The sequence below is a fragment of the Chelonoidis abingdonii genome, chromosome 2, assembly GCF_003597395.2.
Source record: "Chelonoidis abingdonii isolate Lonesome George chromosome 2, CheloAbing_2.0, whole genome shotgun sequence".
In the NCBI taxonomy this organism is placed as follows: domain Eukaryota; kingdom Metazoa; phylum Chordata; order Testudines; family Testudinidae; genus Chelonoidis; species Chelonoidis abingdonii.
The window spans coordinates 110,254,340-110,281,441 of record NC_133770.1 but is presented as its reverse complement, the minus strand read 5'-3'; the positions used below and the strand labels follow the sequence as shown (position 1 = coordinate 110,281,441).

The 27,102-nt window shown below is 42.7% G+C and overlaps 1 protein-coding gene across 4 annotated transcripts in view; it reads left to right on the top strand.

Annotated features, from left to right (window-relative positions):
* Window positions 1-559: 559 nt before the first annotated feature.
* Window positions 560-27,102, top strand: part of COBL (cordon-bleu WH2 repeat protein) — a 270,372-nt gene continuing 243,829 nt past the window's right edge. Inside the window, exons 1-2 of one of the 4 annotated variants that reach the window (XM_032776585.2) lie at window positions 560-831; window positions 1,329-1,519. In XM_032776585.2, coding sequence (XP_032632476.1) covers window positions 1,479-1,519 — 41 coding nt within the window. In that variant the 5' untranslated portion in view covers window positions 560-831; window positions 1,329-1,478. Of the gene's footprint in view, window positions 902-1,328; window positions 1,520-27,102 lie in introns of all 4 variants that reach the window. The other 3 variants (XM_032776584.2, XM_032776586.2, XM_032776587.2) reach the window with 3 other exon arrangements.

Here is a 27,102-nt window from a genome sequence, read left to right as displayed (position 1 = left end):
GTGGCACAGGAGAGGATTCTGGGTGCAAGATATAGGTGGTGCTCACCTGTGGTGACTCCCCGCAAGCAGCAACATGTCCCGGCTGCCCCCACCCTGCCCTGAACACTGGCTCCCCAGCCCACATTGGCCAGGAACTGCTGCCAATGGTAGCAATGGGGGCTGCACCTGCGGGCAGAGGCAGTGCACAGAGCCACCTCGCCACGCCTCTGCCTAGGAGTAGCAGGGATATGTTGCCACTTTTGGGGAGCTGCCAGAGGTGACTACCTGGATCTGGCACTCCGCACCACCTCACATGCCTCAAGCCCCTGCCTCGAACCCAAGCTCTCTCCCAGAGCCCCCTCCCACACCCAAACTCCCTCCCTGTTAGTTAACTGGAATTTTTGACTTACCAGCATCCCTCATTTCCCCCTTTAGCAAAACATGATCCCAATTCCCCCACCCCCACCCCCAGTCCCTGTGGCGGGCTGCTGGCCTGGTGCAGGGCTGGGCTGTGTCAGAGCTGGATTGGCGTTGCCCTTTGAGGGTGATTTATGGGGCGGGCGGGCAGGCTGTGCGAGCAGAGCGGCGTGCATGGCAGTGTCACTCTCCCTGCCCCAGAAAAGGCTCCGTCGCTGTGTTTGTATTTGTCCCGAGCAGTCACATGGAAACGGGTTCGCAGCGCGCCTCCGCCTCCCCTCGCCTAAACTTCAGCACCGGCTCGGATCGATGAGCTGGAGCCGCGCTTCAAAACGGGTCCGTTTCGCCAGGCAAGGAGGCTGCCCCTGTAGCGCAGCGGCCATGCCCGTGTGACAGCACAGAGCCGGGACTAGGCTCGGCCCTCCCAGCCTTCAGGTGAGTGAGTGGCTCGGTGCTTGGCACTGGCGCCAAGGGCGTCGGAGCTGGCACTGCCCAGCGGAGTAAGGTGGGGAGGAGGTTTCGCAGCGCGTCGTTTCTGTGTGAGGCGGGCGTAGGCGCGTGGGGGGGGGGAGTTTGTTTGCAATGTGCGGGGGCTTGTTTGCAATGTGCGGGTGTTTTGTGCCTGCTTGGTTGGCCGCGCGCGGGGCACTTACTGTCCCAGGGACGGCGGGTGGAGCATAGCCTGTCTCCCGGTGCATCCCCGCTCTGCACCCTGCGGGGCGCCCGCCACCTTGAAGGCTGTGGGCGGGCTGAGCTGGCAGCGGTAGGTGCTGGGGTCCCCAGGCGGCGGCGGCTGCGTTTCCTTTTCCCTCCTTGTCTGTGCCCCCAGCTCGGCTGTGGTGCCTGGCTGAGAGGAGTCATTCCCGCCCGCTGCCTTATTTGCTCCGCGGATGCCAGGCAGGGAACAGTAACTTTACTCTCTCCTCTCCCAGATAGCCAGAGGAGGATGGCTCAGCCAGAAGGGAGGACAGTGTGAATGAAAGGAGGAGGAGGAGAAAGGCATCAGCTCATCATTTCCACCTCCCACTTCCAAACTGGAATTGTATCAAGTCTTTGATTCAGTGGAAAGGAGTGAGCCATCCATGGAGACTCTCGCGTCTGGGACCAATAAACCTCCCAGCGGGTAAGAGACCTGCAACCCACTGGGTGGGGGAGTGCTTTGTGGCTTTAATGACTAGCCTGGGGTGATTTATTGATTGATTTTATTTTGGTAGGCTCCAGGAAGGTTTCCTACAATGCGTTTGTACAGCCCCCAGCACAACGGGGCCCCCTCCTAGCCTGGGGAGCCTGGGTGCTATTCTCATAATAATCATTTACCTTACCCCAGGCCCTCTCCTCCCACAAACCAAGCGTGACCCTCTTCCTCTGTTTGCAGTATTCCCGCAGCCCTCTGGGGATGGCAGCAGCCAGGGGAAGCAGAGCTTGAGTTGCTCTGGGCATGTGGTTTCTCTCTCTCTCTCCTGCTGCTGCTGCTGTTGCTGGGGAGGTTTCCAGGTAACTGGCTTGATCTGAGCTAGGGAGCCTAGGCTCATAGCTGTCAACAGTCCTGATCTGGCCAAGACCCTGTACCCCCCTTCAGCCCCCCTCCTTCTCTCAGCTGTTCACAGCAGGGGGAGGAGGTGGTGCCTGCTGCTCAGAAGGAGAAGGGTGGGAGAATAAAGGGTAGCTGGCAGGGAGAGGGGTGGAGAGTGGAGCAGGGGAAGGTGGCATGTCATGGTGCTGAGCAGCTGCCAAGAGAGAAGCCTTGAGGGGCAGAGGCCAATCCCTGAGGGACAGGCATCAATGCGGAGAGCAGGAAGGCAACCCCGAGGAGAGAGTCATGAAGATGGGGGTGGGGGAGAAGAAGGAGAAACTGCTCTGGACTGACAGGATAAAAGAGGAAGTTAGCCTGGAAGGGAGAGAAAAGTTGTGCAAAAGGGAAAAAGGGAAGGAACTATGGGAATGATGTAAGGATAGAAGAGGGTAAAGTGTAGGAACAGAGGAGAGACAGGAGACATCATAGGGAGAAGGAGAATGATTATTGAGGAATTTCAGACTATTTTTCAGTGCTTCTGTGGTTAGAAAGTAGCTTAAAATTGACTAGGACATGTATATAACTCTCCTGCAATTGAGGAGGTAATGGCACCAAGCCCCAGCACTTGGTTGAAAACCATTCCTAGCAAAATGTTTACAGTTTTGATAACTGTGTCCAGCATTCCCTTGGGTGTGCCCACAGACACAAACACAGCATGTGTAGTTACGTTTTGCCTTGTCCCTGTTACCTCCGTTTCCTCTGCCCTTTCTCCATATGTCGTGGCAATGGGGAAGATAGTTGCAGGCACAATGCAGGAGGTGCTGGGGTTCTGGAGTAGGCATGTATTTGCCCAGGGGAGAAGGTGTTGACATTCTAGAATCAGAGCAGACTGGGATAACGTGATGAGGTTCTAGAATCACAGGTGAAGAGGAGCAAGTGCTGGTGTTCTGGAATTAGAGCAGAGAAGGAGGGTGCCATGACTCTAGCTGTTGTGGGGAAAAGGCCTACCGCATTTCAACTTCCATTCTAGGCTAGCATTAGGAGGCTCCTGAGACAGAAATGCTCTTCCCTGCTGCTACCACCCACTGCTGCTGCAGTCCCCAGGCTTTCAGGTGGCTCTTTTCTGAAAGAAACTTATTTCTACTTTGTCCCAAAGTAACCAACCCCAACATAACCCATATAATATAGATTGGGAACCCTAAAGCATAAGTTAATGCTGGATGTCAAAGTGGTGACTATTAGTCCAGTTGCTAATTCATAAAACCAATAACATGAAGGTGTGGGTCATCATTTATTGGAGTAAAAACTTACCAAGCATTTAAAAGTCACTCTCTTTTCTCTCATAATTTATAGCTCTACTTCACACCGTTTTCCAAGACTTGGTAAAGAGCGTGATTCTTTCAAAAGTTTGCCATTTAATTTTAGTTCAGCATAAATAATATTGAAATGAAAAATCAGTAATTCTGGTATTTATACCTTAAATTAAACTAAGAAAACAAGTCTCTGATTTCTCTCCTTTTTAGTTGGAATAAAGCAGAGGATTGAAGTGTAACAGTGCTTTTGTTAATATAATGTTTCATTTTCCTAACTTGTCCGCTTGTTTACATTTGCTAGTTCTTGTAGTGGTATGATTAGTTTTCAGATCTATGCAGGGAGTGGTGAATGCAGGAAAATTGCCTCTAAAGGTATTCCTTTGTGCTGTACTAATAAAAATAGTGTAGGTACAGTATTTCTTTGGCCTGTAGGATGAAATGTCAGCTCGGTGGTAGTTGTTGATTTGAGGTTTAATTCATTTAAAGATAGTTTTCTTTTTAACAATAACCCCTTTGAGTATCTGACTGTATCTGAATAGTGTCTTTTAAAATTATAATTTATTTTAAGAAACTAGTAAATCTGACATCTCTCTCCTGTATTTTTAAGGATTTGAGGCATTAACATAAATTAGTTTTAAAAGTGCTGAGGAATGGGAACTAAGGTGTGAATTTGAATATATGTTTTGAAGAATAGGTTTGTGTCTGAATTGTGACTATGATGAAAAGTCTACAGCTGGATTGCTCTGTAAATTTGTCTCTCTCTCACCACCAGAATAAAAGATATTGCCTCACCCACCTTGTCTCTGTAATGGATACTTTAAGCAGTTTCACAACCTTGTTTTGGAAGTGCATATTATGTGCCTGTCTCCAAGATTGTAACTGATAGAATGCCTGCACATATATTGAGTTATTATGGATACTTCCAAATAAACCCCAAGTTCTCCATCCAGTTTTAGCTGAGTATAGTAAAACTGGAGCAATCCCACTGGAGTATATGGACCAGATTCTGATCTCATGTACATGATTATAAATCTTGGAGTATCTCCATAAACTGCAGTGAAATTATTCCAGATTTACACTAACATGACAGTAGAATTTGTTTCAAAGGTGAGATGTGCTTGGAATGTCTTATTGTACAGAATTTAGGTCTCATTCTTCTCCTGGTGAAGTTTATGACAAAAGTCCCATAAACTTTAGTGGGGCCAGGTAGTCTATTTCATCAGCATTCAGCTCAGCAGTTGTATACTATCATCTTGATTTGGAATTTTACACAACCTGATGCATGTATATGCCATCCACTGCAGATGTAGATTAGTACACTATTGAATTTCTAACTTTAGTGTCTGATACTGATGAATATCTTAATTTGGTTCTTTACTAAATTTTTCCTTACCATTAAATGCGAAAATAGGGGAAGAGGCTTGTTTAGACTGCCTTTGTTGGCTTGCCGGTATCACATAAATAAATTAGCATTTGAGACTTTCAGGAGGATATGGAAATATATACATGGGTCTGTGGAAGTACTGTTTTTCTCATGAAAGGACTATAAAATAAATAAGTTACCTGTCTGAGGAAGAATATCCCTCTAGAAATGTTTCTGATTTCACTAGTAATTGACATAGTTAAATAAGAGCAAGAGGTTAAAATGACCTTTACTTTGCAATTTTTAACAAAATTTAAGCAGCACTGTCTTTTGTCTCTGGTTAAATCATTAATAGCACTATTACTAGCTTCCTTTGTTAAACTGGTGAGCAAAATTAACGCATCATGTGGTCCACAGTAGAATTGTTTTACTATGCATTTCCTCCAGATAAATTTACTATAAGTATGGCCCTACCAAATTAATGGACAGTAAAAACAAGTCAAGGACAGTGAACTCTGGTCTCCCTCTGTGAAATATGTTCTTTTGTGTGCTTTTACCCTATAGTAGACCTATTTTATTGGTGAGACCAGCGTTTCTCAAACTGGGGATCCTGACTCTAGAGCGGTTTGTGGGGGCGGGGGTCGCAAGGTTATTTTAGGAGTGGTCATGGTATCGCCACCCTTTCTTCTGCACTGTCTTCAGAGCTGGACAGCCAGAGGGTGTTGGCTGGGCACCCGCCTCTAAAGGCAGCAGCAGCACAGAAGTAAGGGTGGCAGTACCACACCATGCCACCCTTCTGCATTCTGCACTGCTGCCTTCAAAGCTGGGTGGCCAGAGAGTGGCGGCTGCTGACTGAGGGCCCAGCTGTGAAGGCAGCAGCACAGAAGTAAGAGTGGCAATACCATACCATGCTATCCTTCTGCGCTGCTGCTGGCAGCGACTCTGCCTTCTGAACTGGGCTCACAGCCAGCAGCTGCTGCTCTCTGGCTGCCCAGCTCTGAAGGTTGCACCGTTACCAGCAGCAGCACAGAATTATGGATAGCAGTACTGCAACCCCCCTACAATAACCTTGCAACCCCCCATGCTCCTTTTTGGGTCAGGACCACTACAATTACAAGACCATGAAATTTCAGATTTAAATAGCTAAAATCATGGAATTTATGATTTTTTAAATCCTATAACCATGAAATTGTCCAAAATGGACTGTGAATTTGGTAGGGCCCTAACTAAAAGTAATACATGACACAGTTTCTGGGAGAATTACCCACTTAGGAGTGTGATAGTGTTGTGTTGTTTTTAAAAGTGAGATAAACAACAATCTGATGAAAGTCTTGCAAGTCCCCCCCACCTCCAAGGATTTGTCAGTTTTGGATAATATTTTTAGAATTAACTAGCTAAGAAATATTATAATTATCAGTTAATAGATGTATGTTCTATATAACAATTAGTAATGTTATAAGCATACAAAGCGTATGCTTTACTTATGTCCCACTGAAGCCCTGATGGGAGGATCTTGTTGGGACTTAATTTGTCCATGGTCCCTGTGTAGGACCAAGTCTTAAAAGTTTTAATTGCACCTTACCTTGAACGTGTGCATTTGAAAGGACAAGAATCCGATTGTATGTTAAATTCTTAGATAATGTAATAATAAATACAAGCAAACATAACTTAAACTCTGCATTGTGGGCTAAATTCTGCCACTGGTTGCACAGATCCATTTCTCATTGGCATAAGTGGGAGATGAACATAAACAACAAGGAGCAGAACTTAGTTCATAGCAGATGTTAGAATCAAGAAATACATCAGTTTAAAACATTGTTCACTTGCAGCATGGGGCTGGCTGCTCTTCCTAGTGGTTTCAATGGGAGTCGGGGCAAGTCTCTGCTCTTGCATTTCAGAGGGAGTTCTGGGTGCTCAAGGAATTCAGCATTGAGTCCTTGGTGAAAGGATGGTCATATAGTTAAAGCACTGAACTGAGGGCTCATGAGATCTGGGCTCAATTCCTACTTTTCATGGGTTCTGTCTTGCAAGGTGCTGAGCATCCTCACTTCCGACTATAGCCATTGGGAGTTGCAAGTGTTCAGCGTCTTGCCAGGTCAAGCCCCTACTGACTTCCTGTGTGACCTTGGACAAGACCCTTCGGCCCTAATTCAGGAAGTCTCCTTATTCAGCAGGGCACTTAAGTGCTTTCTTGAATCAGGGCCTTAAGCTCTGTGCCTCAGTTCCCCCTGTGTAAAACAGGATAATATTTCCCTACCTCACAGGGGCATTGTGAAGGTAAATACAAATATACATTTAGGAGTTACTTAACACTACACTGAAGGGACCCTATAAGTACCTAGACAGATAAAGATCATATATCATTACTAGCAGTTACATTCAGGCTTCAGGAAAACAAGTCTCTGAGAAAAAAGTAGGCCAAGTTTTTAAGTCTTGTTTTGACTTTCAGTATAATTCTACTTAGGCTCTTTGTCTGTGTAGTTAATGTTAAATGACATACATATGGAATTGCACAGCTAACTTTTAAAAAATGTTTTACTGTGTATTTATCTATCTTTACTATTTAACTCCCTAAGCCATGTGTTTAAAGGACTGAGAGGACCTGCTGTATATAGAACATTACTCTGCACTATTTCTTTGCCTCCACTTGGACACTTTATTGAATCATAATATTCAGGCGTCAAAAGATTTGAGATATACAAAAGCCCTGAAGTGTTTTTATCTTTAAATCAAAAAGTAGAACAACTGGAAAGCTTGATACTCTGCCTACACAGCACCTTCATTATACTTATATAAGACTCTTGTCTAATGTGTAGAATAATTGATGTGCAAGGAGGACAGAGTGTGATTAGAAATGCAAACAAATATTATGGTAAATATTTTAAACATTCCCTGCCTCCGGCAACTCTTATGCAAACTTGCCTACTCTGGGCATCATCCCTCATATTACAAATAGTAATAACCACATGGAGCCAGATTCCACCCTCATACACACACAACTCCCATGGAATTCAGTGGGAGTTGTGTACATGTATCTTAAAGCTGAAAATTCCCATATAATATGTCCTAGCATCATTGCAGACATAAGGCCTGATTCAAGGATCTAGATCAGAAGTAATTCCATTGAATTAAAACTGTGGCAAGTGGGAAAAGAATCAAGCCCATTGCTTACAACAAAAACAATCTTGTTACAGTTTACATTTTGTATAAATACTGACATAAAATGAAAATAAAATATTGTTCAGTTCATTATGACTGATGAATCAACATTGTTAAAGATCATTGTAAAAATAAACTATTTATTATATACTCATTTAAAAATAAATTGGTTATACAACAACATTGTCAGAAAAATATAGTAGAACGTATGCTATTTTTCTTATTCTCTCAACCATTTTCCAAAGCTTCCGTTTCTGATCTATTCCTTCTCTCATAGTCCATTTTACCATCTCTTCCATTGTTTTCATGCTTTCATTCCATTCTCCCTTATTCTTTCACTATCTTTCTCTCTCACCCTCATCATCCTCTTTTCCCCTTGTATATTTTGCATTCCCTTTCCTCCCATTCTGCTTTGCCTCCTGAGGTCCTGTTAGTCCCAGTTAACCCTACCCTGCCATCTCTTGGGTGGTCTGCATCCTTGTTTGTCCTCCATATCCCTTCCATGTAGTTTCTGTTTGGTTTCTCCTGGCTTTTGTTCCTGTATCTTCAGAGCTGCTTCAGTTCAGTTTTAGGAAAGTACTTGATTGCACAAGGATTAGTTACACTGGCATTGTGTTATGATCTGTTTTACTTTTTTGCCCCACCAGGCAATCAGCACCAGTGGGATAGTCCAACAACATGGAAATAACATTTTAAAATACTTGTAATTTAAAATAATCTATGAGGTATGAATTGATATAGCATGCATCATGGGACACAATGAAAAGACACATTTTGAAGATGGCATCCATTATATTACTGTACTAGAAGGACAGGAAATTCAGATTTGAGGCTAGCAACTCCTTGACATCCTGTCATGGGGAGTATAGGCCCAGACTACCATGGCCACTTAGGAGTTATAAGCAAGCTAGCTATCTCTCCAGCTATGGCTAATTACTGGGCCAGAAACAGCTGAGGGATAAGAAGTCTGCAGATCAGAAGAGATAGGTAACTCGTAGAAAAACTCAGGATCTACAGGGAGAAGATTCCTTCAGCTGCTCAAACTAGCTAGAATCTCTCCAGAGTTTGGACTTCCAGAGAGGGAAAATCACAGTACTTGAGTCTGGAGGAGGCCTACAAGAGAGGCAAGGTAAGAAGCAGCAAGAGATTGTGAGGAACTGGTCGCAGCTACTGAAGTAGGGTCACTAGGCTGGTAGTCAGAGGAGCGAGTGAGCCTGGGTTTCCCTGCCATCACCAGCAAAGGAGGCAGTAAAAATTTTTGATATGATCCTTGGAATCACAAATAGGAGCTGAGAGGTTATTTTTGCCTTTGTATCTGTCTCTGTTGTAACTGCTGCTGGAACACTGCGTCCAGTTCTGGTGTCAACAGTTCAACAAGGCTGCTGATAGATTGAAGAGGGTTCAGAAAGGAGCAAGGAGAACAATTAAAGAATTAGAAAACCTGCCTTATGATGATAGGCTCAAGGAGCTCAATCTATTTAGCTTATCAAAGAGAAGGTTAAGGAGAGACATGAACACAGTCTAGCAGTACCTAGATGGGTGTAATGGAGTCTGCTGTCTTCCTTGTAACCCTTCATGACGAGGGGTTTCAAGCTAACAGTTTTTCCCTCAAAGGGCTTCTTAACCAAACTTCACACAGGCTTTTCTCTTCCACTCACCATCCCTTCTTGGGGGTCAGAGCTTTATTTATGTGAATAAACTCAAAAATAAACTTCAAAGTCCCAAAACAGAGTCCAGGGTTTTTACCCTCCTATCAGGTCACTCCCAGCGTCTACCTGGTGGAAGCCTCGGGGTTCTGGCTTTGGCTTCCAAACAGCCTAGTATCAAAGTCTTCCTTGAAGAAGCCTTTTTTTACGTCTTGACATTTTCTTAATTTCCCTTTTCCCTACAGATACCTGCTGCCCTTCGTAGGGAATTACCTGATCCAATCCAATTTTTAATAATCAGCATTGGCTAGTCCTATCTCTGAAGGGGCAAGCCACCCTATTGCAATAGGGAACAAACTCTTTGACCTAGCAGAGAAAAGTATAACACAATGGCTGGAAATTAAAGCTAGACAAATTCAGACTGGATATTAGGTGTACATTTTTAGCAGTGAGTAATTATCTGTTCACAATGGTTTTTACCAGGGTTTGTTGTGGGTTCCCCATCAATGGCAATTTTAAAATCAAGATTGGATGCCTTTGTAAAAGATATGCTCTGCTTCAAAAGGAATAATGTTGGGGAAAGTTCTATGGCCTGTGCTACACAGGATGTCAGACTGGATGATCAGAGTGGTCCCTTCTGGCCTTGAAATCTGAAAATTATGAGAATCCCTCAGAGCAAAAGGGGCAGGACTTTGTGGAGGTTGTTATAAGTGACAATTGCTATAGTCATTGGACTCCTAGTCTGTCAGACTCTTTATAGTCATGGAAGGTTAGAGACTATAAACAGCCCAGCCAGAAGGCTGCAGCAGTGTTTAATTTCTAATGAAAAAAATGCCGGGGCTCAAGCAATGTTTTGTTTTTTTTTACATTGATAACTCATGTGGCAAGCCCAGAGGCGCTGGGGCTATGAACTGCCAAGCTTACAGGTACTGTGGCTCAGCCCTGTTAAGCCCTAGCACAAATTAAGCACTGGGCTGGACTTATAAGAGGAGAACCACCTGGCACAGGGTCAAACACAGGGCTGGCTTCAGGAATCAGTGCAGGAAGCAGGTGCTTGGGGCGGCCAATGGAAAGGGGAGGCACGTCTGGGTCTTCGGTGGCAATTCGGCGGTGAGTCCCTCTCAGAGGGAAGGACTGGCTGCCGAATTGCTGCCGAAGAATGAAGCGTCATAGTGGAGTTGCCACCAAAGTGCCGCCGATCGTGGCTTTCTTTTTTTTTGTTTCCCTTCGCTGCTTGGGGCGGCAAAAAGGCTGGAGCCAGCCCTGGTCAAACAACTGTAGGTGGAGAGGTGGGGATACTGATACAGACTTTCTATGACACCAGCCACAGCCACAAGAGGTGCTGGTGGACAAATGCATCCCCAGACTCATCCCTTAATGGCTTTCCATTTCTTAACAGAGATGTATAGTGCTTCTGGCATGGAATGGCAAAGTTCACAGTGTATTAGTAGTTATGGCCAGAGTTATTGCCATCACATGAGTTGCAGTTATCTGAATGCTTGTATACAATCTTCCCAACATTTCTGGCATTTCTGGAAGGTCTTTATCTAGGTATTTAAAAGGCCTGAGCACCTCATAAAAATTAATGATTGCCTCCTCAGAGCACTTCTGTGAGGCAGGGAACTGATCACCCCACCCACAGATGGGAAACTGAACAAATTAAATGACTTGCCCAAAGTTGCACAAGATGTCTGTGTCTAAGCTAGGAAGGGAACCCAGATTTCCTGACTCCCAGTTCAGTGCCCTAACAAAGCTTCCACTGAGCTAGATTTTTAACACACTCTCGTTGATTCCAACAAACTTATTTTTTGATGTATCTGATGCCATGCTGTGGTGCAATTTTCTCCATTGGTCTGCCATCTAGATCTCTATGAAAATGGACAGCTTTTACATTTTTAACTCCCTATGTTGGGACTCCAGAACATTGCAGAAGCTTATTTTCTATCTTGGTGGGTGAAGCCAGCTGGCAGATGAGAATCACAAAGAAATATTAAATCAACATTTTTCTAGACAATTTCAGGATTTTAAGGAGCTCTTCAAAGTAGTCTGATCTCCAGAGAATAGAAATTCGAGCTATTATCAAATGTCCTCTCTTGTCTTTCAGTATGCATGCTCCTACAGTAAATAACATGAATAGCTGCATTAATCTTTCAGTGAATAACATTAATTTTCTTAATGTAAAGTATGTTTTCAGAGATGTGAGGTAGGTGACCATGAGCCAGACTGCTTATCACTAAGTAAGTGATCCTGTGAACAGTATATTGTCATAGTTTCAGCATTACAGTGGCAGAATTTAGCCAGAGATTTAGCGTGTGCCAAAAAATGAGTCAGAAAGATTGCATGTCAAGGGAGTGCTGAGACATCTGTGACCCACAGTATCTGATATCCACATTTAGTACTTGTGCACCAGAAATACAGTTGTCTTATCAATGGATTAATGTTGCATTATTCCACCCTTTAATGTGCTTTGGGTTTCTGTGTGTACTTTTGAACCATATTACTTGCAGTTTGAAAATGACTGCAAAAAAATGACACTATGACAGTTCCCTATTTATTCTCTCTTTTTCTGTCAATAACTTCCAGACTAACACTGTTCTGTTTACATGTCAAAAAAAGAAAAAAAAATTCTAACCGCCAGCCCTCTTTGTTCAACTTGGGATAAGAAGGTCAAACTGTTGCATCACCAGCCATAGCAAATATTCAACAATCAGGCTTGAGATGATAATTTTACTAATGATGTATGAGGATGAAGAGAATCCAGCCTGGTCTTTCTAAATTGTTGTAGCTCTGTTATGCTAATCAGAGTAGGAACTTGTTTTTCTCAGTAAATAGATAAGACTCAGTGTCATACAGGGGACACAGATGTTAAATTAGAAGGTGACATTGTCACATAGTCAATTTTCTAACAATAATCACCTGTAAAGTTCATCACTAGTGACCAACATAATAATACTTAATTAGTTCAAATAAGTGAGCCTTTATCTGTAAGCAGAGGACTGCTAACAATCCACTTAGAATGCTGCATTCTCCATACTTTTATTTCTTCAGTTGTGTGTTAATTGGTAATCTGTTGATTAATTTATACATTCTTGATAATCAAATCACTCCTTATTGTAATATGGTTGTGAATCTGAATTAGAAAGGTAGAACTGCTATGCATGGCACACTTTCTTGCAGTAATCACAGTTAAATCTTGCCTTAGGAAGAACAAGTAAATACCAGGGCATGTTTTCACAGTGCATGGGGATTTTGTCTGCACAATATTCATTGATGGCTGGTGAGGTTTCCTGTCCCAATCACCAAGCATGGCTTTAATAAATTTACTGAGTGCTTCAATTAATTTTCTATTTATATAGCTTAATGTAAGTGCATCTCACAAAATCAGCTTACAGAGTCTTTGTGACAAATGGTCAGGCAACAACAGCCATACAACAGAATTCTTTTTTTTGAGGTCTTGCTGTCAACATACATTCATAATTCATGGACCTCCATTTTCACTATAGGCCTCTATGATTCCCACTTGTCTGCCAAACCTCTTTCCTCTCCATGTCTGGAGTCACCCTTACTTTTTGAGTTCCTAGGATTGTTTTTTAATTCTTGGGTGACCCGACATGGGGAAGGAGGGCCAAAGGCAGGAATTTGGCTTCCTCAATGGAGCAGGGAAGCTGGATGGAGCTCCTGCACATGAAATTCTCAAAATATTGGAACCAGCAGTAGTCATAGTATTGGTGTCAATTTGAAAAAATGCAGATTGATCATCTAGTTAAACTACCTATCTACACTGGCCTTTGCTTCAAAAGCATTCCCCTCTCTCCAATGCACACCTCCCATGACATGAGTTTGCCATAACTTCTCAGCATAGCTTGAGGCCAATACAACCTGTTCATGGCAGAAAATACGAAAGCAAATCCTATTCAAAGGTCTTTAAAAACTATCTCAAATCATTTTATTGTACTATCTTTTAGTGAAGTTTTAAATGTAAAAGTTTTTGAACTCTCTCGAGAGTTTGTTGAAGTTATGTTCAGGGGGGTACAGTAAGTACTTGCTCTTATTCTCCTCTCCTGTCCCTCTCTACCCTCCTGAGTATGCAGGGAGAAGTGAGAAACACACACACAAAAATTGTTTTAATTTTTGCTCTTACTTCTGCACTTAGTGGTTTTCCTGACGACATTTTTGACTGGGGTAATTATTGCGCATATGCAGCAAAAACGCTAACTAAATAGAGCCAGGATTGAATGCATAGGTGTAGTTTAACTTCTGTATTTGGGGGAACAGCTCCAGTCAGGCCAATGGGGCCATGCATGGGGAGGAGGTAGAATTTCTTGCCCCTGGCTTGCAGTTGGGGGGTGCAACGTCCCATCAACCCGCCCTCCCCAACTATGCTTATGATTGAATGGCACATTCTGTATTCACTGTGGACCAGACATATACTTTCCTTTTCATGATGGCTCTCACAGCTTGGTGAAATTAGTCTGCAAAGTCAATAAGTAACTTCAGCCCAATGTGAAGAAGAAATCATTTTACTTTTTTCTATGTTGTCCTCTTATCTGCTTTCATCTTGTTTGTGTGCTTTACATGTATACGAAATGGTAGAGGCTCTGAATGCCGAGAAAAAAATATCTTGGTGCAACTGCGGACACTTTTTTTTTATTTTTTGGAGTAACTTCTTTTGGCACTTGATACCCACCCTATGCATTTATCGGTACCGGAGAAGTTATTCCTGGGTCCCTCGGAGCGTAGCTCCTATTTCAACATCGTCATAGCTCTCTCAGTGCTACCATTGCTTCTCCAAAACACACTGTGCTGTTCTGATAAGTATAGTAAGACTTTCTGCTAGATAAGGCTACCAAACTTTAGGATCTAACATCACAAAAACCTAGGTAAATGACACCTACTGGTAAGTTATAATACTTAAGATGGATGCTTCTAATCAGGATTTGTTGTACAAATATTGTAAACAGATCAAACCTTCTCACCTCGCTACCAGAGTTTTAGTTCACGGAAAGGATTTTGCCAATTATCGTTCTCCATCTCTTTGTATTTTTCTCTCTGTTGTTCTGCAGTCTGCTAGTTAAAGGTAGTGGCCCTGAAGCAATCTCTTTTTCAGGCTATATTTTTTCTTGGAGTTGTTCCTGAAATTCCTGATTATTTTATTTGCTGTCAGTGGTGCTAGAGCTTGAGAACTTGGAGAGCTCCTTGGTTATCCAATGGTATTGCAGAAAGCCATAATGTATTGCCCTAATATCATACCAGGATACCACATGGGGATACTTTTGTGGCCCTCTGGCCATATATAGTCTTCTCTTTCTCTCTCCCACTCTCTGTCTGTAAGTGCACAAGTGTCTCTGGTTGTATGCTTGTGAGTGTTCTTCCTTGCTAGCTTCTTGGAAGGAAGAAAATATGTTTCTTACCTCTCTTCTGGCCCATAAACCCCATAGAGGTGGATGTTCCTTGACACAAGAGCCTCCACCCTAAATCCCTTCCTGCTCATGCTCAGTTGTACAGGTAGCCTTCATGCAGTGGTGGATTAACACACAAGCCCACAGGCTCCATGCCCATGGACCCTGAACAATTTGAGGGGGGGCCACAGGACCTGTGTAGAAGAGAGAAGCCTGTGTCCCCACCCCCAGAGCATGCCATCCAGGGCAGGTGGAGGGTCTGGGGCTTCTCACAGAAGCCGAGGCTCCCTGTGCCGCACTTACTATGGCCTGGGTCTGACTTCTGGCCTGGTCAAGGGTGAATCCTCAGGGAGAAGAGGAGGAGCAGGGGGTGGGGCCCTGTGGTGACAGGGGCTAAGGCTCACCTCAGCCCCCCATTGGGAAGATGACCACCTCCCCTCCTGCGAAGTGCAACTCCTGCTGCCTCGCCTCCATGAAACTGGTTTGTGCTGTGCAGGGCTTGAGAGAGGTTCTGTGACCTAAGGGCCCACTGTGTCTGCAGAGGAGGAGCCAGATTTTTCCAAACAACACACATTTTAATTTACTATGGTTTTTAGTTTTTAAAAAATAGAAAATATGCCTACTGCACATGACTGAATGCAAATTTAGTAACTTCAAATTGAACCCAGCCTTTATATGTCAGTTTTAACTCAAAGATATCCAATTAGAAATCAATAACAAAGATGCCTGAGTAAAGAATGCAGGACCAGACATATTAGAAAAATAAAATGAAAGCTATACATTGCCTTTCCTATGGTTAAATGCTGACAATCTTAAAACGGGTTCTTAAATCCAGAAATCTTTGAATTTTAGAGTCAACCATCATGCACTTTAGGAGTAAATTTGATAGTAATCCCAGTGATCTGAATTATAACCCCTCTCCCCGCACCCAATTTCAAGCATTTCTAGACCATCTGATAAATCATACTCATAACAATATTTGGAATAGCAAAATTAAATACCATATTAGAACTATATAATACATTGGTAGAAGCAGAGTAGCCCGGCCCCAGCCCACTCCACTCCACCACCTCCCACTCCGCTTCCCGCTGCCAATGAGTGTGGGGAGGTTGGGGAAAGGATGCCCCTCCACAGTCACCTGTGGCTGGAAGCAGAGCGACGCGGCCCCAGCCCGCTCTGCTTTCCTTGCCCTGGCCCCAGCCGTGTCGCTGGGGAGTGGCTGGGGAAAGGTCCTGCACTCACCTGCGGCGGGAATTGGAGCGCCACGGCTGGGAGCTGGCTGTGGCTGGGCTGCTCCGCTTCCCGCCACCGGTGAGTGCAGGGAAGTTGGGGAAAGGATGCCCTCCACACTCACCTGCAGCGGGAAGTGGAGTGCTGCAGCTGAGAGCTGGCAGAGTGGAGGGGGCTGGGGCCAGGCTGCTCCGCTTCTGCCGCTGCTGGTGAGTATGGGGGGGGGGGCGAATCTCTTCCCCAAGCCCCCTCCCCCAAGTGACAAGGCTGGGGCCGGGGCAAGTGAAACAGAGCGGACTGCTCCCGGCCCCCCGCTAATCCCCCAGGCCACTCTGGGACTGCGGGGACCCCAAAAGTGCCCTCCAACAGCTCCTGTCCCCCAGACCCTGGGGAGGAGCCTCTGACCATCCCAGAGACCCTCTGTCCCTTATTGAATCCCTCAGCCCCGGCCTGACCTGGCACCCTTACAGGCTGCTCAGAATAGCATGTCAGAGCTTTACCGCCTTGTATGCAAACCCACCTTATATCGGGTTGCGTTATATCAGGGTAGAGGTTTAGTATTTTTCAGTTCACCTAACACAAGTACTATACTGCAATCTCTTTATCATGAAAGTTGAACTTACAGATGTAGAATTATGTACAAAAAACCTACACTCAAAAGTAAAACAGTGTAAAGTTTTAGAGCCTGCAAGTCCACTCAATCCTACTTCTTGTTCAGCCAGTCACTCAGACAAACTAATTTGTTTACATTTTCAGGAGATAATGCTGCCTGCTTCCTATTTACAATGTCACCTGAAAGTGAGAACAGATGTTCTCATGGCACTTTTGTAGCCAGCGTCACAAGATATTTACATGCCAGATGTGCTAAAGATTCATATGTCCCTTCATGGTTCAACTACCATTCCAGGGGACATGCATCCATGCTGATGATAAGTTGTGCTCGATAACAATCCAAAGCAGTGCGGACCGATACATGTTCATTTTCATTATTCGAGTCAGATACCACCAGCAGAAGGTTTATTTTCTTCTTTGGTGGTTTGGGTTCTATAGTTTCCGCACTGGAGTGTTTTTTTTTAAACTTCTGAAAGCATCCTTCACACCTCATCCCTCTCATATTTTGGAAGGCACTTCAGATTCTTCAACCTTGAGTCAAGTGCTGTAGCTATCTTTAGAAATCTCACATTGGTACCTTCTGTGTGTTTTGTCAAATCTGCAGTGAAAGTGTTCTTAAAATGAACAACATGTTCTGGGTCATCATCCCAAACTGCTCTAACATGAAATATATGGCAGAATGCAGGTAAAACAGAGCAGGGGACATACAGTTTTCCCCCAAGGAGTTCATTCACAAATTTTAATTAATGCATTTTTTTTTTTAACAAGCATCATCAGCATGGAAGCATGTCCTCTGGAGTGGTGGCCGAAGCGTGAATGGACATGTGAATGTTTAGCATATCTGGCACATAAATACCTTGCAATGCCAGCTACACAACTGCCATGCAAATGCTTGTTCTAACTTTCTGGTGACATTGTAAATAAGAAGCAGGCAGTATTATCTCCTGTAAATGTAAACAAACTTGTTTGTCTTAGCCATTGGCTGAACAGGAAGTAGGAGTGAGTGGACATGTAGGTGCCGAAGTTTTACATTGTTTTGTTTTTGAGTGCAGTTATGTAACAAACAACCCTTAATATGTAAGTTGCACTTTCACCATAGAGAGATTTCATTACAGTACTTGTATGAGGTAAATTGAAAAATACTATTTGTTTCATTTTTACAGTGCAAATATTTGTAATAAAAAATATACACTGATTTCAATTACAACACAATATATATGAAAATGTAGAAAAACATCCAAAATGTTTAATAAATTTCAATTGATATTCTATGGTTTAACAGTGTGATTAAAATTGTGATTAATCACAATTAATTATTTTTACTATGGTTTGTACCCTGTCCTTTAAATTGGCTTCTGTACCCAGTGACTGGAAGATAACTAATGTGATGCCAATATTTAAAAAGGGCTCTAGAGGTGATCCCGGCAATTACAGACNTCTAGAGGTGATCCCGGCAATAACAGACCGGAAAATCTAACATCAGTACCGGGCAAATTAGTGGAAACAATAGTAAAGAATAAAATTGTCAGACACATAGAAGAACATAAATTGTTGGGCAAAAGTCAACATGGTTTCTGTAAAGGGAAATCGTGTCTTACTAATCTATTAGAGTTCTTTGAAGGGGTCAACAAACATGTGGACAAGGGAGATCCAGTGGACATAGTGCACTTAGATTTCCAGAAAGCCTTTGGCAAAGTCCCTCACCAAAAGCTCTTCTGTAAATTAAGTTGTCATGGGATAAAAGGGAAGGTCCTTTCATGGATTGAGAACTGGTTAAAAGACAGGGAACGAAAGGCAGGAATTAATGGTAAATTCTCAGAATGGAAAGGGGTAACTAGTGGTGTTCCCCCAGGGTCAGTCCTAGGACCAATCCTATTCAACTTATTCATAAATGATCTGGAGAAAGGGGTAAAAAGTGAGGTGGCAAAGTTTGCAGATGATACTCAACTGCACAAGATAATTAAGACCAAAGCAGACTGTGAAGAACTTCAAAAAGATCTCACAAAACTAAGTGATTGGGCAACAAAATGGCAAATGAAATATAATGTGGATAAATGTAAGGTAATGCACGTTGGAAAAAAATAACCCCAACTCTACATACAATATGATGGGGGCTAATTTAGCTACAACTAATCAGGAAAGAGATCTTGGAGTCATAGTGGATAGTTCTCTGAAGACATCAACAGTGTGTTCAGCAGCAGTCAAAAAAGGATGTTAGGAATCATTCAAAAAGGGATAGAGAATAAGATGGAGAATATCTTATTGCCCTTATATAAATCCATGGTACGCCCACATTTGAATACTGCATAGTGTGGCAAACTGCCAGCACTATTATGATGGGTTTCACACCTTTTCTTCTTTGGCAGGGGTTCAGGATACCATTTCTTGCCCCTGAATTGGAATATGAATTGCCCGACTTGTGTCTTGGAGGAGGGGAGTGGAGAGGGAGGGACCTGGGCCCACCCTCTACTCCAAGTCCCAGCCCAGGGATAGTGGTGAACCACTTGAACTGACAGTTCCTTCCCCTGGGCTACTTCCCTCTCTTGCCCTTCAGCTTGTGGGGGTCTTCCTGCCCTCCCTCTACACAAGCCAGGTACCCCTTACCTAGGGTCTAGGACTTCTTAGCCCACTGCAGCTAAGTTGTCCAAACTGTCATCTGCTCTAACACCAATTTTTTCTGCCTCTACTCCTCCACTGTCTGGCTGAAGCATGGGTTTTTATCATGTGACTGACTGCAGGTGCTCTAATTGGCATCAGGTGCTCTAGTTAATCTATAGCACACTTTCCTCCCCTTACAGGAAATAAGGCTTCCTTCTAACCCTCTCCTGCTGCCCTCTGGCCATGCTGTATCACAATACAGATGTGGTCTTCTCATCTCAGAAAAGATATACTGACATTAGAAAAGGTTCAGAGAAGGGCAACTAAAATGATTAGGGGTTTGGAGAGGGTCCCATACAAGGAAAGATTAAAGAGGCTAGGACTTTTCAGCTTGGAAAAGAGGAGACTAAGGGGGGATATGATAGAGGTATATAAAATCCATGGTGGTGTGAGAAAGTGAATAAGGAAAAGTTATTACTTGTCCCATAATAAAAACTAGGGTCACCAATGAAATTAAGCGCAGCAGATTTAACACAAAATTAAAAGAAGTTCTCTTCACCGCGACTAACTGTGGAGCTCTTGCCTGAGGAGTGTGAAGGCTCAGGACTATAACGGGTAAAAAAGAATGAGACATCGGAGTAATTCCATAATGGCATACCAGGATGGTAAGGAATGGTGTCCCTAGCCTCTGTTTCTCAGAGGGTGGAGATAGATAGCAGGAGAGAGATCACTTGATCATTACCTGTTGTTGGGTTCACTCCCTCTGGGACACCTGGCATTGGTCACTGTTGATAGACAGGATACTGGGCTAGATGGACCTTTGGTCTGACCCAATATGGCCATTCTTATGTTCTTATGTAATCATGATACCTTTTTTTGAGTTAATCATGAGTCAACTAAAATTAATCGACAGCCTATTTTTTACAGAGAGATATCTAACATGCATGCATCAGTTGGCTCACTGTTAAATGCTGTTGGAGACAAGGCACAGGTGGTTCTTACTGCAGTGTAAGACTCAGAACTATACCTTCACCTGTGGCTGACCTCAAGTAGCTACATCGTGGTAAAACTTCAGTGCCTTGCCTCCATTAGCATTTACCAGCGAGATAGGTGAATGTGGTTTAGTTGCCTTGCTGTAAAAGCACACCTTTTTTGTCAGTAAAGACATAGTCTTTGTTTGAGGAAGAAGGGTAGGTTGTTCCTTCTCTTAGTGCTGTTAGCGTCATGACCAGATACCAGTAATAATTTTTAAAGCGTGTAAATTGTTTTGTGACTTTAGGCCACCTGTAATTGAAAACCCTGCCCGTTTTTATCACTGTTTATGGTAATAAATTCTCAAATTAGCCATAGCTCTTTTGGAATGAAATGTTACTCCTTGAACTCTGATGGTTAGATATTTTTAATAGGACAAAATATGAGCCATGCCTACTGGGAAGTAGTTTACAAATATAAAACTGCCTTGAGTACAAAACTTGTTTACACATATATCTTGGGTTTCTTGCTATGAAAAACACTGTAAATTCCCCATGTTGTTTGTTTTTAAAAAAGAGTAACTTAGAATGAAAAAGTGCTTACAAAGTATTGCCAATTATTTGTATTCAAACTTGCTACACAAGAGGATTTTCTGATTTTAAAATTTCTTGTCTGTTTTTTTCCCCCCCAACCATTTTTGAAATCTGGATGGTAGTCTGTGAGTTATCTCTGTTCCAGAAAGTTAAAGCATTAGGAACATCTATAATATGGGGCCTGATTCTGCAACCTTCACTCACATAATTAGTCTCTTTAACATCAATGGGATTGCACACATGCTTAAAGTTAATCATGTGCTTAAACATTCTGTTAGATCAAGACCTAATTGCATAGGATTTGCTGGGTGGGCCCATGTAAACAGATCAACCTGGAGATAAGAAAGGTGTATATGACCATATATTTCTCTCAAGTTTCTTATCTTTTCACGTTTGTCTTTGCTAGAGATAGACCTGAGCCATGAAGTTCAGGATCTGGAGCTGAGCTTTTCTAAAGTTCTTGGGGTGTTCTTGCCTCCCGCAGCTCCCAGTGGCCGCAGTTCACCGTTCTCAGCCAATGGGAGCTGTGGGAAGCAGTGGGCTGCAAGGACATGCTGGCTGCCGCTACCCACAGCTCCAGTTGGCCAGGAACAGAGAAATGCGGTCACTGGGAGCTGTAAAGGGAAGAGGAGGGCATGCTTGCGGATGGTCAATATCAGCAAAATGTCTCATGGCCTCCAATCAGATTACCCTGATGGGCCGCATGTGGCCTGTGGGCGGCAGGCTGCTCACCACTGCTCTAACACTTTTCCATCTCTGAACAGATGGTAATGAACATGGAGACTGAATTTTGTCATCATCTCGGTCAGAAAGTGGTTTCTTCAGGGTATGGCAGAGTTACTTTGAAAAACAAACTGCATAAGGTCAGCTTGCAAACAGTCCCCTCAGGCTGTGTTTAGCACCTGGCTAGATGTGCACTACAATATCTGAGTGGCTATAAATCTTTCATAAGTATTATACATCTAAAGACAAAAACTCAAGTGATTTCAATCCGCACCAGGGGTTTTCCTGGATTAAATTTCTTTCTGTGAGAATTATTTAAGGATGAAGCTAAATTATAAAGGGATGTTTTCTCTGTTCTCTGTGCCCTTTCCCCCCCACACCAAAAAAAAGGTTGCCACACACATATGTAGAAAGAAAACAGTAAATGGTAGATCCACTTTTAAAAAATTAATTAACATTATTCTTATTTTTAATCACCCAAAGGTGTATGTTCCAAAATATGTATTAGGAGGAGATTTACACAAGGGAGTTAGGGGCCCAAGTTCTATTTGTGCTTTTTGAAGCTCTCTCCCTTAATCCATTCAGTCATTTTCTATTGTAATCATCATTGTAATATATAAAGGGCATAGAGTCTCCCTAATGGGCTTTCTTGGTGTTCTCTGCCCTCCCTCTCATGGTTAGAAGATAGGAGGCACTGCTTCAGAATACAATATGTGTGTATGCCTCTCTAAAGAGGTCAGGATGCAGACAGTTCATGAGCTGGACTCTGGACTCCTTGCATGCTCTACAGCTCTGCAGCAGGTTTTTTCACAACGTTGGAAGGGAGGCTGGAAAGCAAAGTGGAGATGTGAGCAGTTGGTCTGGAACTGTGCGGCTCTGCCAGCCAAAACCCTGCACCTTGTGTAGAATCTACCGTACTAGCTGTAGAAAGGCCTATCTGTTGATTTTGATCTGAAAGATTTTTTCCCCTTGATTCCCACTATATTCCCTGTGCCTTCTTGGGTTCTGTGCTCAGGACCAAGATTTGCTGCCTAGATCTTGGTGCAAAAGCAAAACTTCGGAAACAAACCTGGAGAGGCCATGTGGCCTAGTGGACAACACATTAGTATATGACTAGGGGGAGCTGGGATCTATTCTCTGGCCCTGCCTTGGGCCAGAGAATAGATGGGCACCTTGGGCAAGTTGGGCAAGTTGCTTGGGCAAGTTGCTTGCCCTCTCTGCGCCTTGGTTTCCCCATCTGTAAAACGGGGATGATGATAATACTGATTTCCTTTGTGAAGCACTTTGAGATCTCCTGATGAAAAGTGCTAGATAAGACCTAGGTGGTTTTATTATGATGGTGGTCTGTCACTTTGCTGTCTTGGGGGTTGGACTAGATGACCTCCTGAGGTCTCTTCCAAACCTACTCTTCTATGATTCTTTATGCTTCATCCAACACTGTGGTCTGCTGTGGAGCCGCCTTCAGTGTTCCTGTGCGTTTTATGGTTGGGATTTTCAAAGGCACCAAAGGGACTTAGGTCCCTCAATCCTGTTGAAATTCAAAGGGAGATGGGTGCCCTATTCCTTCTAGTGCCTTTGAAATATCACAACCTATGCTGGGGGGAAGAACCCATGTGTATTAAAATTCCAGGCATAAAGCTGCTAATGCAAGGTTGAGGTTACACAGTTACGCATACAAAAGTCATGAAATATATGTAAAGAAACATGGAGATACCTTAGGGGACCTTACTTATGAAGCCAGAGTTTCCATCATGTCATACTACATACTAGGCTGCCTCTCCTTCCAGAAGTATTTCTGGGCTCCAGTTACATCTGCCAGCAAGTGGCTGAGTGGGACAGAAACACATGGAGAGGATCATTTGACAGACGCTATACAATGCTGATTGTGATATTTGCAGTGTATGCATCTAAATGCAAGTTTAGCAATATTTGTCAAGTGCTGATCTGTTCCTCAGAACACATGCAGAGGACATAGAGTGAGGGGGAGATTTACAGGTACTGCTTGCTGCCTGGTAGAATGCAGCCATGTAGGCATTTGGTGCAGACTCCCAATCACCTGAAATCTTAGGTAGGCTTGTCTGGCGCAATGCTTATGGCACATAGCTTTTGTTGCTGTGATTTGGCAGTGGTGTGTGCCAAACTCTTATATGCTAGAATTCAGGCATTTATCTTTTTATTAAAACTATGTGAAAATATACTACTCATCACCAAGTATAAACATAATTCATTCAAGAAAAGGTCATTGGGATAAAAGATAACTAACCCTAGGCAGGAGAGGTTATACACATTCAGTTTCTGTTCACTCTTACAAGTTTCAGATTTGTGACCTGGCAATGGAGAAGGAGAATGTATTTATTTGCTCATTCTGCTTTGGAGGGAGGGGGAAAATTATTGCCTCTCAGGGGTTGGATATGAACCAGTTTAAAGTGGTTGACAGTACCAGCATTTCTCCTTTGGTCCTATCGCTATTTGCAGAGTTTAAAGGCTTGTTTACAATACAAAATTAAGTCAAATTAAGTTAGCGTACAGCCACCACAATAATTAAAGTGGTGGTTCATGTCCACATTCTGCTGCTTCTGTCAGCAGCGCGTGTCCTCACCAGGAGTGCTTCCACCCACTGAAGTGGGGTATTGTGTGGCAGTGACAGTTGGAGCTCAGGAGCCCTAGAGCTGACAACCTCAGCTGTGCACATAGGACTCACTGTTGGAGCCTTTACTTCACCCCCCAGGCTGACAGCCAACATGCTGATGTAAGTTACGTAGTGTCTACCCAGACACTGTGTCATCCTAACTACATTGACCAAAGTGCTATACCTCTCATGGAGGTAGCGTTAAGTCAATGTAGTGGGCTACTTACATCAGTAGGAGCAGTGTTGTAATGTAGAAACTTACAGAGTTAGGTTGACCTAAGCTGCCTTATGTTGACCTAACTCTGTAGTCGAGACGAGGCCTAAGTTTTCAAAGTTTATTTCTAACCATTATCTTTGCAAAACTCTCATTCTGGACACAACTGAATGCAATGCTGGGTCTGCAAATATATTGCAATATTAGTTTGAAGGCCCCAATGCTGTCCCACTTCAGCAGTGGTCATGGAAAGTCCTAAACCCACTAGAACCACAATGATTCCTTTCTGCCAGGGAATCTGTGCAGAGGGGGAGTTCAAGGTCTGGCAAGGGCAGTGCAGAATGGTGGCTTATAAGTGCACTGCTGTGCAAATCCCCTAGCCTAAACTCCCAGAATCCCTAGTTGCAGCTATGCAGCTGTTTCATGCCATCCTACTGAACCAATGGGGCATAACTTTTCCCTCAACCCCTCATTGGTTCTCTGTAGAAAATCTTTTTACATGGGTTTTGCATGGCATCAAGAGGGAATTAGATATGTGCTCACAAGCAAATAAATTACCCTATTCTTCCCAGGGCTTGTCTACATGAACATTTAATTTCTGGCTAACTGGGAGTAAATCTACCCTGTCATGGTCTAACTATCAGTGTGGACCCTGTTGATGACCATTAACAGTTTATTAATGTGCTTTGATATAATCCCATTTCAAAGAGGCCTAAATCAAAGCACATGAACATGTTGATGCATGTCAGCAGGGTCCACATGGACAATTAGTCATGGCAGGCTAGTGCAGGGTAGATTCATACCCCAACTTGCTGCACACTAAATTTTCATATAGATAAGCCTTAAGTATACTAATGATTTGTCTCACAATCTATAGTATCTGGATGTTTCTATTAAAACTGCTAATATGAACACTGTAAGGCTGCAGTTTGCGATTGTGGATAGAACGTGCATCACTACATTTCTCCTCACTCAATTTGACCCCTGTTCTTCTTAATCTAAACCATTTACATGTACCCAGTGATGTATGCCTTACATATATTTGTTATAACTAATTATAAACTATGGTTTGGCTTCTTGTTAGTTATAGTTCTGATCTTCACTAAGAGGGCTATGCTGGCATTGGCGCCAGTTCATTCATTATGTCTAGGTATGTGTGTATATTTATATCTGTCTATAGTACATAATTCACACAACATAAATGGTCATGTTTATATATAGCTATTACTGTTGCATATAAATATATATATAATAGTAGAATATTATATGGTACAGGTTAAATTCCTTGAGACATCTGAATATGTATCAAAGCATTGATTTTTTTTATCGTAAGAATGATTTTTTCCTTTAAAAATATGATGCATTGTAAACACATGCCAATGAACTAAGCTATATGATTTTACGAAGTCAGTGCATTAGATAATTGTTAAATTTGTGAAAAGGTAAAAATAAAGTTTGACTAATGAAAGTCAATTAGCTACACACTGTTAGATCAGTCATGACTGAAGTTCAGTCATAGTCACTCAAAAATACCCACACCACAGAACAGCGAAAACAGAAAACCTGTTCACATGCAAAACTGTCATTGTTTTTAGGAAGAGAAGGGTCAGGCTTTTTATTTATCAGAGACAGTTTTGTTTGAGGAAGTGCATATTCTAATATGCTGGTCCAGTCTTAATAAAGTATGTACTTGTGAAAATCTTGTATATTTTGTCTTTATAAAAATATCTTTTATATTGCAAACCTTGTATATTTTCTTTTTATAAAAAGGAAATTCCAGTTTAAGTATACTATAGCAAGTCATACCTTTTAAAAAGAGAAATTGAATTTCCTACAGCAGAGTGTACTTTTAAAAATGCTCCTTTTTATAGGAAAAAGCTCTCTCTGTCCCCCTGCTCCTTTCCATAATCCTTCTTGAAGTTACCAGATCAAGAAGAGTTATTTGTTTGGCATGTCTATTTTTTTCATTAGGCTGACTTTATTTATCTGAAGTCTTTCAATTAATCTGAAATATTCTTACTGTTTTGCATATAAAGTGCTATGCTCATTCTAAATATATCAGTGTATTTTAAAGAGGCAAACCTTTGCGTGAGTACTACCCATTCAGAGTCAGGTTGCTCATAGGGAGGGGACTTGGTAACTTGAGAGGAACAGCAGATGCTAAATTAGCAGCTGGATCGTTAGTAATAACTCCACAAATGTTTGCTGGGAAATGATCTTCTTTGGATGCATGTTGTGTGGGTGTGTAGGTTATTGAGAATTTTTAGCATGTAGTTGCTCTTTAGTGATGACTCAAAGGAAAGCCATGGGACTGGTGGGGAGGGGTTATTTGTATCTGGTATATTCTCTTTCATTGAAAATATAGACTATTTTTATTAGTGCATGAACTTTTTCCTCAGTATATCTTATTAATTGATGAATTTTTGAAAGCAAAGATGCTGATATAATGAATACGTGTGAAATAAGAACATATGCAGTTCTTTAGTTATAAAATTATGTAAACACTGATCCACCATGAAAAATCAAAGGAAAATCAAATAGCTATTGTAGAGGCATAGCTACTAACCTCAGAGTTAGGATTGTATTTAAATGTTATACTAAAATAAGGTTCAGTCCACCACCAGTGAGGTTAATGGGAATTTGGACGCTGAAATCAATGGGAGTTGGATCAGGCCCCAAATCTCTTTATTAGCCATACAGTAGAAAACCACTGTTGTCCTAACAAATATTACACCACTTACT